The sequence below is a fragment of the Somniosus microcephalus genome, chromosome 4 (assembly GCF_052327205.1).
Source record: "Somniosus microcephalus isolate GS21.2 chromosome 4, FLI_Smic_1.0, whole genome shotgun sequence".
NCBI classification, from domain to species: domain Eukaryota; kingdom Metazoa; phylum Chordata; class Chondrichthyes; order Squaliformes; family Somniosidae; genus Somniosus; species Somniosus microcephalus.
The window spans coordinates 336,107,972-336,124,383 of NC_140990.1; the positions used below are offsets into that span (position 1 = coordinate 336,107,972).

General features: G+C 44.1%; 1 protein-coding gene across 1 annotated transcript in view; it reads right to left on the bottom strand.

Moving 5' to 3' along the window:
- tfcp2l1 (transcription factor CP2-like 1) overlaps positions 1-16,412 on the bottom strand; it is an 83,494-nt gene that overhangs the window by 43,712 nt on the left and 23,370 nt on the right. Inside the window, exons 3-4 of the mRNA XM_085986886.1 lie at positions 13,523-13,599; positions 469-574 (exon numbers count right to left, since the gene is read on the bottom strand). Of these exons, the coding sequence (XP_085843012.1) occupies positions 469-574; positions 13,523-13,599 (183 nt within the window). The remainder of the gene's footprint in view (positions 1-468; positions 575-13,522; positions 13,600-16,412) is intronic.

A 16,412-nucleotide genomic window follows, 5' to 3' on the forward strand; every position in this document is an offset into this window, starting at 1 on the left:
ATCTTACTCTTCCGGTTAAGTTAATCCCATTAATACAGGATTTAGTTTGCGAACTAACAGTCACACACTCAGCTCCCTGCAGTAGCCGTGGTGTTGTCCCCAACTTCGGCCAGCAAAGTTCGTTTCGAAGCGATGTGACTCACAGCGCCAGGGACCCGGGTTCAAATCCGGCCTCGGGTGACTGTCTGTGTGGAGTTTGCACATTCTCCCCGTGTTTGCGTGGGTTTCCTCCGGGTGCTCCGGTTTCCTCCCACAGTCCAAAGATGTGCGGGTTAGGTTGATTGGCTATGATAAATTGACCCTTAGTGTTAGGGGGATTATATACGTGGGGTTACGGGGATAGGGTGGGATGTGTGTTGGTGTAGGGGTTACGGGGATCGGGTGGGATATGTGTCGGTGCAGGCTCGATGGGCCGAAATGGCCTCTATCTGCACTGTGGGGTTTCTGTGATTCTGTAAAGCTGCTCACCCATGTCCAGAATGCGGTCTCCCGGCCGGTTCCATCTCCAACCCTCCAGCTGCTGGTGCTCGGTGTACTGTAAACGCCGATCGTGGAAAACCACACGGATAATGCTCTGCAAGGCAATCTACAATTAACTGGAGGTCATCGCAACAGATTGGGGTTCCAGCAGCATTTCTGTGCAGCCAGCAATATGGAGAACGCACGGAGACCATGGTCTGGAATATGGAATTACACTCTCTACTGGGGGCCATATTTTGCGACCCCTACGGGTGCGCACGTGCCCGTAGGGGCCGCGCAAGTTCCGGGTTTAGACATGCGAAGCGCATGCACGAAAACCTGGGAACCTCCGCATCCCCGGGAGAAGGGCCTCCGCGGGCGGAGAGTTGCGCTATTGGCCTAACTTCCACCCGCTGAATGCCCGTGAAATTCTTACGCCTTATGCCTGCTTTTACCAGCATAGGAGTTTTTAAAAAAATAGAAAAATATTTTTTTTCCCCACTCATTTATACATTAAAAACCCTGTGGGGGAGGGTTTAAACTAAAATGGCAGGGGGTTGGGAACCTGTGCAGGGAGACAGAGGAAAGGGAAACAAGGATAGAAGCAAAAGACAGGAAGGAGAAAAACAAAAGTGGCACTCAAAGGGTTGACGGTGGATAGGCAATGGCAAACATTCAAAGATCGCATGGAAGAACTACAGAATTTGTTCATCCCTGTTTGGCATAAAAATAAAACAAGGGTGACTCAACCATGGCTAACAAGGGAAATTAGGGATAGCATATGATCCAAGGAGAGGACATATAAATTGGCCAGAAAAAGCAGCAAACCTGAGGATTGGGAGTAGTTTAGGATTCAAAGGAGGACAAAGGGATTAATTAAGAGGGGGAAAATAAAGTATGAGAGTAAGCTTGCAGGGAACATAAAAACTGACTGTAAAAGCTTCTATAAATATGTGAAGAGAAGAAGATTGGGGAAGTCAAGCGTAGGTCCCTTGCAATCAGAATCAGAGGAATTTATAATGGGGAACAAAGAAATGGCAGACCAATTAAATACATACTTTGGTTCTGTCTTCACAAAGGAGGACACAAATAACCTCCCAGAGATGTCGGGGAACATAGGGTCTAATGAGAGGGAGGAACTGAATGAAATCAGTATTTGTAGGAAATGGTGTTAAGGAAATTGATGGGATTGAAGGCCGATAAATCCCCAGGGCCTGATAATCTATATCCTAGGGTACTTAAGGAAGTTGCCCTAGAAATAGTAGATGCATTGCTGGTCATCTTCCAAAATTCTATAGACTCTGGAACAGTTCCCATGGATTGGAGGGTAGCTAATGTTACCCCACTATTCAAAAAAGGTGGTAGAGAGAAAATGGGGAATTATAGACCGGTAAGCCTGACATCAGTAGTGGGGAAAATGCTAGAGTCCATTATAAAAGATGTAATAGCAGAGCACTTGGAAAACAGTGACAGGATCGGACAAAGTCAACATGGATTTACAAAAAGTAAATTGTGCTTGATTAATCTACTGGAATCTTTTGAGGATGTAGCTGGTAGAATAGATAAGGGAGAACCAGTGGATGTGGTGTATTTGGACTTTCAGAAGGCTTTCGATAAGGTCCCGCATAAGAAATTAGCGTGTAAAGTTAAGGCACATGGGATTGGGGGCAAGGTACTGACTTGGATAGAGAACTGGTTGGCAGACAGGAAGCAAAGAGTTGGAATAAACGGGTCTTTTTCCGAGTGGCAGGCAGTGACTAGTGGGGTACCGCAGGAATCGGTCCTTGGACCCCAGCTCTTCACAATATATATTAATGATCTGGACGAGGGAACTAGATGTAATATCTCCAAGTTTGCAGATGACACAAAGCTGGGTGGGCGTGTGTGCTGTGAGGAGGATGCTGAGAAACTCCAGTATGATTTGGACAGGTTGGGTGATTGGGCAGATGCATGGTAGATGCAGTATAATGTGGATAAATGTGAGGTTATCCACTTTGGTGGCAAAAACAGGAAGGCAGATTATTATTTGAATGGCAATAGATTGGGAGAAGGGGAAGTGCAGCGAGACCTGGGTGTCCTTGTGCACCAGTCGCTGAAGGTAAGCATGCAGGTGCAGCAGGTGGTTAAGGCGGCAAATGGTATGTTGGCCTTCGTAGCGAGAGGGTTCGAGTACAGGAACAAGGATGTCTTGCTGCAGTTGTACAGGGCCTTGGTGAGACCACATCTTGAGTATTGTGTGCAGTTTTGGTCGCCTTATCTGAGGAAAGATGTTCTTGCCATGGAGGGAGTGCAGCGAAGATTCACCAGACTGATACCTGGGATGGCAGGATTAACATATATGAGGATTGATTGGGTCGATTGGGCTTATACTCGCTGGAGTTTAGAAGAATGAGAGGGGATCTCATTGAAACTTATAAAATTCTAACAGGACTAGACAGACTAGATGCAGGACGGATGTTCCAGATGGTCGTGGATTCCAGAACCAGGGGTCACAGTCTAAGGATAAGGGGTAAGCCATTTAGGACAGAGATGAGGAGGAATTTCTTCACCCAGAGAGTGGTGAACCTGTGGAATTCTCTACCACAGAAGGCAGTTGAGGCCAATTCATTAAATATATTCAAGAAGGAGTTAGATATATTTCTTAAGGCTAAAGGGATCAAGGGATATGGGGAGAAAGCAGGGGCAGGGTACTGAATTTGGATGATCAGCCATGATCTCATTGAATGGCGGAGCAGGCTCGAGGGGCCGAATGGCCTACTCCTGCTCCTATCCTCTGTTTCTATGTGGTAAGTTTATTTTTAGCCCCGTTAAAACATATAATTTCTTTCCCAAAAAAATTGTTAAAAATATTTAATTAAATGGCATTTTAATTAATTTTAAATATGTACTTTTTAAAAATTTATTTCACGTGTTCGTGTATTTTTTAAAGTGATCCCCATTTGGTCGTACGGAACTCCCATAAGTATGAATGGGGATTCCCCTTCTTTTATTGGATGGGCCGGCCCACGTGATTCCAGGGACAATTGCAAACTGCCTGCGCCCCTGGGATACATGGGCCTCTGCCCGCGCGTACCCCGGAGAGGCCCAGGACCGCGTGTCTCCGTACCTCCCAGGCTGTTATGTTCATTAATAAATAGACATTCTTATTATGAACACAGCTAGCTTTTGCTAGAAACTTTTATTGAGCACATGTGGACTTGTACAGCATCTTGTAGAGGCTTCCATCTTGACTGTCGCCTTGTGGGTAGCCTAGCCTCATGGGTAATGTAGTCTTAATATATATATAGCTGGGTAGTGTAGTCTTATACATACAGCTAAATACAGCTCTACGGATCCACCTAGTGTCCACTATAGAATGACATGCTATTGATCACTACATCCCCCTTTCTTTGAGGTTTAACAAAATCAATATCAATCAACTTTCAAGAAAACAATAAAGATGATATCAGTAACACTTTTGTTGGTGCTCTATAAACAAACATTTTCAAAACAGTCAACACATTTTCAAAGCTTTACATTGTACTCAAAGATTAAGTCTATCAGGCTTTTTTACTTCACGTGTGGATTTTCTCAACACGGGTAAGTCTGATGTGTCTTCATGAGATTGTTCTGGCGGTGAATGACAAGATGCAGTTGCGGCATTGTCATCAATCTGCTCTTGTATAGATCGAGGTCTCCTTGCGATCTTTGCTTGGAGAGGGTTTCAGTGTTTCCTTCACTCTTCATGCCATAACTCTCAATGTAGTCAATGCACTCTCGAAAAACTGCTGGCAGCTGGATCCCATCATACAGCATAGTCTTCTCAGCAGCCTCGGCTAATGGAACACCAAAGATTGGCCTGAGGGAAGAAGGAGTATCCACCGGAACTGCTTCCTGCTCTGGTGCAGGCTTCTTCTTTTTCTTTTTCTCTTTCCGCTGCTTAACAACATCTGCTGCGGTTATATCTTTGGACTTTTTCTCCTTGTGTTTTTTCTCTTTGTGCTTAAAGTCTTTTTCTTTCTTCTTGGAGAAACTAGGCTTTTTGAAGACATGGATACCCTTTGGCCTTTTCATCCTTGATGGGCTCTCTGCTTCATCACCTGAGCCATCTGGTCTGCTTATGGCACAGTTTATACGGTAGACTCTCTTGACCAGTTCTAAGTCTTCACAAGCTTTGTCACCTAGTATCGAATCAAGTCTTTCAGCCACAACAGAAAACATGAGATGATGCACTTTGTCTTTGACTGTCATTTTATGTCTGCATACACCTAAGCTATCTATTTTCTGTCCATTATAGTTCTTCAGTAGTACTGACTTTTTCTGTATTTTGGGCTTTTCTTTCATATTGTTAATGTCACTCATACTGATTAAGTTTGCTTTTGCCCCAGTGTCTAGTTTCAAGGTAACTAATGCTCCATTTACCTGCAGTGGGATCATCCATTTGTTCACTTTTACTGCATTGACTTTATGTTCAGCATTGTCCATTTCTGAGGGCTGCACATTTTCTGTATCTTTTTTGATATCGTCACATGACACCATTCCTACAAAAAATCTCTCACTTAAATCAGTGTCCTCAATTACATTAACTCATTGCCCTTTCTTAGTTTTTACTTTTGAAAAGCATTGTTTGGCAAAGTGATTCTTTCCATTACACTTTGTGCACATTTTTCCAAACGCTGGGCATTGTCTTACTGGTGTTTGTAACCACAGCGTTTACAATTAAAAATGTCATCCTCCGATTGCTTTTCATTTCTGTTCTGCCCACGTTTCTTCCCCTTGTAGGACACAGCACCGACAGCAGCATTATCACTCATTACAATTGCATCATTATTGATTTCACTGAAAGTCTTCGCGTGCTTTCGAGCTAGCTCGCTAGCTCGGCATATTTTCACCGCATTTTCCAAATTTAGTTCGGTTTCTCTCAACAGACGTTCCCTGACTTTTTTTATCATGAATACCAAACACAATCTGGTCACGAATCATGGATGCTTTGAGCTCAGAGAAATTACATGTCTGTGCTTTCAGTTTCAGATCAGTTATAAAGCTATCAAAAGTCTCATTTTGTTGCCGTGTCCGAGAACGGAAGATGTATCTTTCATACGTCTCATTCTTTTTGGGAGAGCAATGTGCATCAAATTTTTTTAGCACATCTTCTAATTTTTCTCTGTTCTCCACTGGATTAAATACAAATGTATTAAATACCTCTATCGCCTGTGGGCCTGTAACCGTAAGCAGCAATGCTATTATAAGAGCCATAAAAGCTTAAGGAAATACTTTAAAATAGTGGCTAAATGGCATAATACAGTTAATTTACCTGACTGACTTATTGTATTAAGAAACCCCCTATTTTCTTGCTCCAATAGTATAGTCCGACACCCCCTTCATTCTTGCCACAATGGAACAGTCCCTAAGCCACACATGGGTGCAGCCATTTTACAGTTTAAACTGCACGTGGTGAAAGAGGCAGAAGCTGTGAGGTTTGGAGCAGTACAGTTTTTGACCGTGTTCATTTATACGTGCTTGCTTTGTAATTCTGTTTGTTAAGTGTTATAGTAAACCATTTAAAAAGACAAAGCTACGTTTGGGAACGTTTTATTTCGACACGCGTCTACTCGTTGTTAAAGGCCCCACAGCTCAGTGGCCTGCCTGTTTGGAAACTAAGAAGCGCCACTACATTAGTCAAAAACTTGCTCCCCAAGAAGGAAGGGACGGAATAGTCGGCGAACGTATACATGAATGGTCACGGAGCCAGACGACAATATAAGAAAGCGAAGGTACAGTGACTGTTACTTGCTCTGTTCATTCTATTGAGAAGCTAAATAAGAGCTGCGGGTAAAATGGCCGAGGCCTTGCGGAGCCAGGAGCTTCCCTCAGCCAGAAGGATTGCTAGCCAAAAGAGGGAAATAAAGCTCACCCCAAAGGCAATGGAAGAGAAGTTACATAGAAGCATAGGTGCAAGGAAGGCTAAATTAGCTCAGATAACCGGAAAAACGAAGATAATTGATCGCCTCATGGAAGATAATGCTAATATTAAGAAAGCTGAAGACATAATGTATTACGATTTCTCCAAGCTGCATGAAGAGTTTAATGTACTCAATGAAGATGTATTAGCACTTCTGTCTGAAGAAGAGGGAAACGATGATCAGCACAACTGGTTTGATCTTAAATCAACCAGCATTAAGGACTATGTCAAGGCCACGGAACAGTGGATTTTAAAGATTCGTCAAGATGCTGATACAGCAGAGAAAGATAAAGTTGACGATGAAGTCGGACCAGACGATAGCATTTCAGAGACTTCCGCCAGACCGAGCAAAAATCGAAAAGAAGGTAGCTCTGTTTCTGGACGCAGGTCAGTCGCTTCCACCACAAGCTCGTCGCGACGCATGAGAGCGGAGGCTGAACGGGCGGCGTTGATGGCGCGCGCAGCATCTTTAGCGGAGAAGCAAGCTCTTGAATGGGAAGAGGCCCGACTGCAGGTCCAAGAGGCCCAACTGCAGGCCCAACGGGGCCAGGTGCAGGCAAAGAAAGAACAGCTGGAGATAAAAACAGCTATCGAGGTCTCAGACGCCAGGTTGAGTGCGTACGAAGATTATGAAGGCTCATGGGATGGCGGGAGCCACTGCCAGTCAACGTTGTCACATAGAGTTGGATCCAGGGCACCTTCAAGAGTTACAACAGAGCCCGAAGGCAATCCCCTGGCATTACAGCGTGGAAGAGTGGCCTCTCCACTAACAGGAGCACGTGATGCTACCCCAGACGTCAGACGGTCTAGACTAGACCCTGCTGATGACCACCAGAGGCCTGAAGACACAGGGAGAAGCCTATACCGAGTGATGCAACGTCAGAACAAAATTACAGAGATGCTTGTAAAACAACAGAATCTGTTTCGACTCCCTCAAAGAGTCTTACCAGTGTTCCAAGGCGACCCACTCAAGTATAAGCCCTTCATCAGATCCTTTGAACAAGCCATCGACTCCAAGACAGAGAGCAGCAGTGATAAGTTGTACTACCTGGGACAGTACACCAGTGGTAAACCACAAGACCTGGTCAGAAGCTGTGAACACATGAGACCGGACCGGGGATACATAGAAGCCAGGAAGTTGCTGCAGGAGCACTATGGTAACGAGCTGAAGATAGCCACTGCATATATTGAAAAGGCTACCAAGTGGCAACAGATCAGACCGGAGGACGGAGAGGCATTGAACGCATACGTTCTTTTCCTCATAGGATGTCGCAACACCATGGAGGATGTTGAATTCATGGAAGAGATGGACAATCCTACGACTATGAGAATCATCATCTCTAAGCTTCCTTACAGGATGAGAGAACAATGGAGAAGAACAGCCTTTGAGATAATGGAGAGACGGAAAAGTAGAGCCAGGTTTGCAGACTTAGTGAATTTCATAGACAAACAGGCTAAAATTGCTAGGGACCCATTGTTTGGAAACATCCAGGATGTCAGCCCGACTACTGATGGAAGAGTGAAAGCCAAGCCTGTTGAATCAAAGACTCTCAGGAAAGGTGGTTCCAGGGGAAGCAGCTTTGCAACTATCGTCACTCAGGCCGAGGAAGAAAGGCCCCAGAACTCCTCTACCAAAAGGAGCAGCACAGGGACGTCTGCTGATGCCTTTCAGAAGCCATGCTTATTCTGCCAGAAGAATCATACATTGGATTTCTGCAGCGACATCAAAGCACAGCCACATAAGGACAGAATCGAATTCCTGAAGTGCAACGGCCTATGTTTTGGATGTCTCTCTCAGGGGCACCTGAGTAGAAACTGTAAGCAAAGAACAACATGCAGAGAGTGCACTCGGAAACATCCCAGTCTGCTGCATATCCATAAAGAAGAACAAGTCCCTAAGAAGAGAGTGAAGAAAACAATACCGACGAGACGGTTGTTTCAAGTGCTCTGGTGTCGCTAGAACCAGAGACTTGTGGACTTACTGGGGCCGGTGACAGCGATTGTATTCTTGCCATCGTACCAGTAAGGATCAAGTCTAAGAGGAGTGAGAAGGTTGTGGAGACTTACGCCTTCATGGATCCAGGTAGTTCAGCAACGTTCTGCACAGAATCACTCATGCGACAGCTGAACGTTAGAGGCAGAAGAACAGAAATCCTATTACGCACCATGGGTCATGAGAAGGCAATGCAAAGTTATATCCTGTCAGACCTAGAAGTGTGTGGACTTGAAGAGAAGGACTTCATAGACCTGCCTAATGTTTTCACACAGAGGGAGATTCCTGTTAGAATAGGGAACCTAGCCCTGCAGAAGGATGTGGATAGATGGCCTTACCTAGAAAAGGTGCGTCTCCCATACATTGAAGCAGAAATTGGCCTATTAATTGGAACCAATGCCTACAAAACTATGGAGCCATGGCAGGTGATAAACAGCAAGGATGACGGACCCTACGCCGTCAGGACAGCCCTTGGATGGGTAGTCAATGGACCGGTAAGGAGAGATGATGGCAACAAGTCGAACAAGGAGGAACGACAAAATGTCACAGTTAATTGCATCTCGATCGCAAGCATCGAAGAGCTGTTGATACAGCAGTTCAACGCAGACTTCTCAGAACGCAGCTGTGAGGAAAAGACAGATGTCACAAGAAGACCATCAGCTCATGGATTTGATGACAAGGTCTACACAGTTCATTGATGGCCACTATCACATTGGTTTGCCACCGAGAAGACAGACCGCGAAGATGCCGAACAATCGCTGCATAGCAGAGCAACGCGCCATCAGTCTAAAGAGAAAGCTGAACAAGAACCCCGACTTTCACGAAGACTACAAAGACTTCATGAGAAACATCATAGCGAAAGGCTACGCTGTAAAAGTGCCTGAAGAACAGTTGAACAGAGACGATGGAAGGGTCTGGTACATTCCTCATCACGGGGTGTATCACCCAAAGAAGAAAAAGATCCGTGTAGTGTTTGACTGCGCCGCCTCATTCAGAGGAACTTCACTGAATGATCAGCTGCTTCAAGGTCCTGATCTTACTAATACCCTCATTGGCGTCTTGACTAGGTTTAGACAAGAGCTCGTTGCCATGATGGCAGACATAGAATCAATGTTCTACCAAGTCAGAATCCCTGATGAAGATGCTGATCTTCTGCGTTTCCTTTGGTGGCCAGATGGCGACGTTAGTCAAGCGATGGTGGAACGTAGAATGGCCGTACACTTGTTTGGAGCCACATCATCTCCCAGCTGTGCAAGCTACGCTCTCAGAAAAACAGCAGAAGATGGCAAAGGCAAAGCACCATCAGAGGCCGTGGAGACAATCTTCAGAAACTTTTATGTCGATGACTGTCTGAAGTCCGTGTCAACAGAAGACGATGCCATCGCACTGTCAAGAGACCTTAGAACTCTGTGTTCGAATGGAGGATTCCATCTGACTAAGTGGATAAGCAACAGCAGAGCAGTTCTAGCTTCTATCCCAGAAAAGGAAAGAGCCACTGAAGTCAAAGATCTGGACCTGAGCCACGATGTCCTTCCTATCGAGAGAGCTCTTGGTGTACAATGGTGCATCGAGTCAGACACGTTCAACTTCAGGATAATGGTGAACGAAAGACCATCCACAAGACGAGGGATTCTCTCCGTGGTCAGTTCCATCTACGACCCTCTCGGACTCCTGGCGCCACTCATTCTGCCGGTGAAGCTGATGCTACGAGAGCTGTGTAGAGACAAGAGAGGATGGGATGAAGATATCCCAGAAGGTCAAGCTCAGAGATGGCACAGATGGCTGACAGATTTGCAACAACTTTCTAGCTTCAACGTCAGTAGATGCATCAAGCCCGCGAGTTTTGGAGTTACAAGGACGGCTCAACTACATCATTTCTCGGACGCCAGTGAGGACGGCTATGGCACGGCTACTTATCTCTTACTGACAAATCAACAGGGCCAGAAACATTGTGCCTTCCTCATGGGGAAATCCAGGGTGGCTCCGCTGAAGCAGGTCACCATCCCGAGACTGGAATTGACGGCAGCGGTTGTTGCAGTTAAAGTTGACCAGGTGATGCGTAAAGAGTTACAGCTCCCATTAGAAGAATCTGTCTTCTGGACGGATAGCACGACGGTGCTGAAGTATATAGAGAATGAGAAGATACGCTTCAAGACCTTCGTAGCAAACAGAATCTCATCCATTAGAGAAGCTACACAACCATCTCAATGGAGGTATGTAAACACCTCATTAAACCCAGCAGATCAAGCCTCACGGGGATTGAAGGCTGAAAACTTCACGAGGAGCGAAACTTGGATACAAGGCCCAAGTTATCTGCTGGAAACAGAGAGATCATGGCCAGAAAGACCAGATATGCCAAGTCAGATTGCTGAAGACGACGTCGAAGTCAAGAGATCAGTCACAGTAAATCTCATAAATACGAAAGAGAACTTCGACACAGTGAACAAGCTTGTTAACCATTTCTCAGGATGGCACCAGTTGAGGAAAGCAGTTGCATGGTTCCTAAGGTTGAAAGAGTTGCTGCTACACCAGAGCGGTAAGAGAAAAGAGTACCGAGCCACTATCAGTCAGTCTGAAAGTAACCCTGATAAGCAGAGAATGCTTCTACAGCAGTACATGCATCAGCACAAGACCACATTGGGCAAGAATTCACTGACCGCGGAGGATTTGGCCAAGGCTGAGAAGGAGATAGTTCGCTTCAGTCAAAGACAAAGATACCCAGAAGAAATCGAAGCTCTAGAGCGAAATACTCCAATCAAGAAAGGTAGTCATATCTACAAGCTGGACCCTACACTGCAAGATGGAGTACTGAGGGTGGGAGGGAGACTAAACAAATCTGCTATGCCAGAGGAGGCCAAGCATCCTGCTATCCTTTCTAAGGACCTCCGGGTTGCTACTCTCATTCTTCAGCATATACACCAGAGTATTGGACACAGTGGGAGGAATCACGTGCTTGCGAAGCTAAGACAAAGATACTGGATTCCAGGAGCTAATTCCGTAATAAGAAAAATACTCTCTGAATGCATTGTTTGCAGACGGTTACACGACCCTGGAAAGACCGATCACAAAGCTCTGCCTGCTACAAGAAGTAGCGTGAAAGGTTCCTGAACGAAAAAAGTGGACATTTATATTGTAAATATGTTGAACTCATTAGTTTATGACTCTTAATGTTTGAGTAATTGATATGCTTCATGTGCCTAGTCAATTAGGGGCCGGAATGTAAGAGCCATAAAAGCTTAAGGAAATACTTTAAAATAGTGGCTAAATGGCATAATACAGTTAATTTACCTGACCGACTTATTGTATTAAGAAACCCCCTATTTTCTTGCTCCAGTAGTATAGTCCGACACCCCCTTCATTCTTGCCACAATGGAACAGTCCCTAAGCCACACATGGGTGCAGCCATTTTACAGTTTAAACTGCATGTGGTGAAAGAGGCAGAAGCTGTGCGGTTTGGAGCAGTACAGTTTTTGACCGTGTTCGTTTATACGTGCTTGCTTTGTAATTCCATTTGTTAAGTGTTATAGTAAACAGTTTAAAAGACAAAGCTACGTTTGGGAACGTTTTATTTTGACACGCGTCTACTCGTTGTTAAAGGCCCCACAGCTCAGTGGCCTGCCTGTTTGGAAACTAAGAAGCGCCACTACAGCTATCTTCCTTGCGTCTGGCTTCGTACCGAATCCGATGGCTGCAATGTAGAGTTTGAATTGTTGTTTAAAAATCCGCCAATTGTAGTCGACATTTCCCTCGAGATTCAAATGCTCTGGTGGCTTCAAATTCTCCGGTGGCTTCAAATTCTCCATGTCGCTTTTCACAATTTTCAGCAGATCTTCACCACCCTGGTACCATGTTATGTTCATTTATAAATAGACATTCTTATTATGAACACAGCTAGCTTTTGCGAGACACTTTTATTGAGCACATGTGGACTTGTACAGCATCTTGACTGTCGCCTTGTGGGTAGCCTAGCCTCATGGGTAATGTAGTCTTAATATATATATAGCTGGGTAGTGTAGTCTTATACATACAGCTATATACAGCTCTACGGCTCCACCTAGTGTCCACTATAGAATGACATGCTATTGATCACTACACAGGCCACCAGGTAAATTCGTAGATTTTTTAACGTCAGAAGTATCCGCCCACGGGAAGCCTCCGACCATAAATTTTGGGCCACTGTGTTTTTGCTAGACGGATGTGCTACATATTTTCTCCTTCTCACCCCCAACCCCCACCCAACAGACTCTTTTGCTGGATATCTACTTGCGGGAAAGCACATTGTTTTATGAGTTTATATTTGCAGTCAGCAGCAAAGCAAAGGCGTTCGTTGCTGGCCCCGAGGTACGCTCCGCACTCGGATCTCGCAATCCCCGTGTCGAGAACTTCGGGTTTTCCGACCTTCAATTCAAATCGACGGAAGTTAATGGGGATTCCCTTGTGCGAGCTGCTGTGGCGTCAACAAGCTGTCTGGGCACAGACCGCGAACAAAGAAGTGAGTAAAGCTCTTAAAATACTAACTTTTTTAAATAGTTAGTTAGAGAAAGCAAAAGAAAGATGGGGTTCTCACACGGGGAAAAGGCAAACCTGAAATAAAGATGGACAAACTTAAAAAAACAAATTGAAAACATTTTTTGAAAAAAGTTTCTTAAAATTTTTAATTTTTTATTAAAATGGATAAATTTCACACTGATTTCATAAAATAAAAATTAGTTTTCCAGGCCCTTAACATTTGTTTAGCAGTCAATATGCTGTTAAAATCCCAATTACACCTAATCCCTTTGGGTCTGACTTTCAGTGGGGAACTTAACAGCGTCATTACTGCGGAAGAGCTGAAGTTTTCATCAGTTTCAATGATTTACGAGATTTCACTGATTGCCGGCTCTGTGTGGGGTGGGGGGCTGGGAGAGCGCAGCCTATTCCAGAGCGGTTATGGTCTGTTCCATTGGCAGACCATAACGTTGGGATTTCCATATATAATGAACATTATTTTTAAAAATTACAGGCAAAGGTAACCCCCGCTCAATCGAGTCACAGGAACGCGTGGAAGGTGCATGAATGACGGCTGCACTTGCTGATCATCCGCACGTCTCGGATGTGAAGTAGATGCTTCCCATCCTGCAAGCCCTTACCTTTATATATTTGTCAATGATTTCCTGACAACGTCCTGGTTTTCTGTTGTCAAGCATACGGATTTCATATGGCTGACCTAGTTGATAAGAAAACAACATGTTGGTACACGCTACCCCTTCATTAGAAATGACTTAATTCAAGTTATCCGCTAATTCGAGTTATTTAAGCACTAAACTTCCCACTTTCCTATGTTACTCAATTCAAATTGCTGGATAATTCAATTTTATTAAGTGCAAAAACCGACTTTGAGTTATCAGGAGTGAACTGTTTAGTTTGTTTGCAGTTAGAGCACAGATCTCTAACAAATAAAGCACGCTGGCGATAAATCTAGAACCAATTTGGATTGGATGTGATAGTGTCGGTCTCCCTCGCAAGTGGAACAGATTCCATATTCAACAGTGCTGTGGCTTTTTTTTTTTAAAGGAGGTGAGGTTAGTTCTGTCTTTTCTCTCTCTCTCTCCCTCTTTCTCTCAAAACAGTCTTTCAGCCATTCCCATAAACAAATATATTGTTATCCAAAAGCTGTACCTCATTCCATACCCGGTGTTAACATAAAGCCCTCCTGCAGTAATCTGCATACTGGATTCAACTTAGCTTCAAGCTATACACTATCCAACTCTCTTCAAGATGGCAGATGTTGCCAACACAGACTAGATGTTTACAGAACAAGAAGACACTATCAACTTTATTTACAAATGGCAAGATCGTTTTAGATAGACACATTATACATTTTACACACACGCACGCTCAAAAACAAGAAAGTCCATAATTGGTCAATTACCCTTTATAAGAACGTCTTTTGATAGTTGTTCGAACTGACAGGGTCTTGAAATCAAAAGTTCTTATTACAGCTCGACAAATTCAGCTTCTTTTCCTCCTCTCCTGCTTAATTCTTTGTTCACCTCAGGCAGGGCCTTGCTGCTCCCAGAATTCTTGTTTGGTTTTAAAAACAAAACACTTTCGAGAGTCTGCTGTGCTGTTTCAAACCCCCAGCTTTTAACCCAGTAGATATCAAAATTCAACATTTCTGTTATCCCTTTGATTCGGAGGGTTCCCAGACACACTCAACAATACTCCAGTGTGTATATATCCAATTGTCAACAGAAAACAGAGGTCATAAATGCAATGGGCAACATGTGGGCAAATAGAAACGGTGCACAGGTCTGTTTCAAAACATACACATTGTCACAATGAAACAAACCAGTTATTTTCAATTAAAAGAACAATGTTGCTAATTAAGTCAAGGACATCAACCAATTTGATCTTTTTAAGTCAAAGACACTTCTGATTTCTATATAAACAATTCGTACTTTCCTACAAGCAGTTTATATTAAAAATCGATTTAAAACTACAATAAACATGGAGGCACCTAATACTGGAGGACTTTGTGCGAGGAGATTTTCATTGCTTTAACTGCCGTAGCGCTGCTTCAAAATCTATCTCGTTGCTCATATAACGAAAGCCAGGTTTGACCGGGGGTAAAATATTGGCCCTGAATTGGCGGTCAGAGGCGTACCAGAAGAACACACCTCCGAACCAAAAAAAAAAATCTGAGCGTACCCGGAGCTTCGGACTCTTGGGGTCCTGGACCTGCAGACGTACGCTTGTGCAAAGGCCCACGGATCCCAGGGGCGCGGGCGTTTCGCCAACGTCCCTGGGATCACGTGGGCCATGCCAACCGATCAAAAGGGGGGATACCTATGATGCTTATGGGGATTCCAGTCACGTACGGGATCCCCATAAGCATATTAGAAATCCCCAAATAAATAACAATTCACACCACTTACATAAAAATAAAGGATCACATGTTCAAAATTAATTAAAAGACCCTTTAATTAAGCATTTAAAATAAAAATTTAATTTTTTGAAAAATAAATTTTAAAACAGGCCAAAATTTGCCAAAACTAATTTTAAATGTATGTGTATCTTTAACTCATTTAAAAAAAATTATTTTATCATTTATTTTAACTGTTATGCTGGCCAAAGAAGGCCTTAAGGGTTTTGTGGGCATTCGCTGGGCAAACAGCCCAACTCTGCACCAGCAAAAGTGATTTTCTAGCGGACGCGGTGGATCTGTCCAAGCGAAACTTGACAGATCACAAGTTTCGGGTTTTCCACATGCGGAAACCCGGAACTTGCGGGGCCATTCAGAAGGCTCCAAGACAGCGTACACTGTGCGTACGCTGTTGGAAGCACCGTCATTTCAGGCCCATTAACTTTGATTTGACTGCCCAGCTGTAGAATGTTACACACGGTCCTCATTAATGACTTAACAAGCCATGGCCCTTGGAGGTATCGGAATTCTCAGAGCTGCACGAACACAGACAGCATTTTCTACCGACATTGCACCTGTAACTTACACATACGTTCCCCTGGCTCGAGTTAATAAAGACTATGCTGGGAGTGTCATGACTTGTTATTAATTGGGTCTACTATTATGTAGGACATTCTCAATATGCTAAAGGGAGGGGTTATCTGTATTTTTTAATAAAGATCAACTTAAGATCTTGTCTAACAGATGACGATGCAATATCAGGAGGAAGTGCTAACAGGCTGTTCAGGTAAAGTTTCTATGTAATCTCACCTGTAACCTCTGCAGTCCTGTTATGCTGAATCTAAAAACTCTGAAACTCCCTACCTTGTGTAATCAGCCTGGATTTCACACAGCAATTTCAGTTTCAGCTGTTTCCTTGTTTAAAGAATTTCACTGAGGTTACACGCTGAAGTAGCACCTGCTGCAGCATCTGCACTGAGGGTCGTGCGGGTTGTGCAAGGACAGTGCGTAGCTGGGTAAGTTACAAGCAGGTCCAAATTCAGAAAAGCCCAACAGTAAGATTTGCTTGAATTTTCAGGTTACCGTTGTTCACTGAGGAAGTAATGATATTGGTG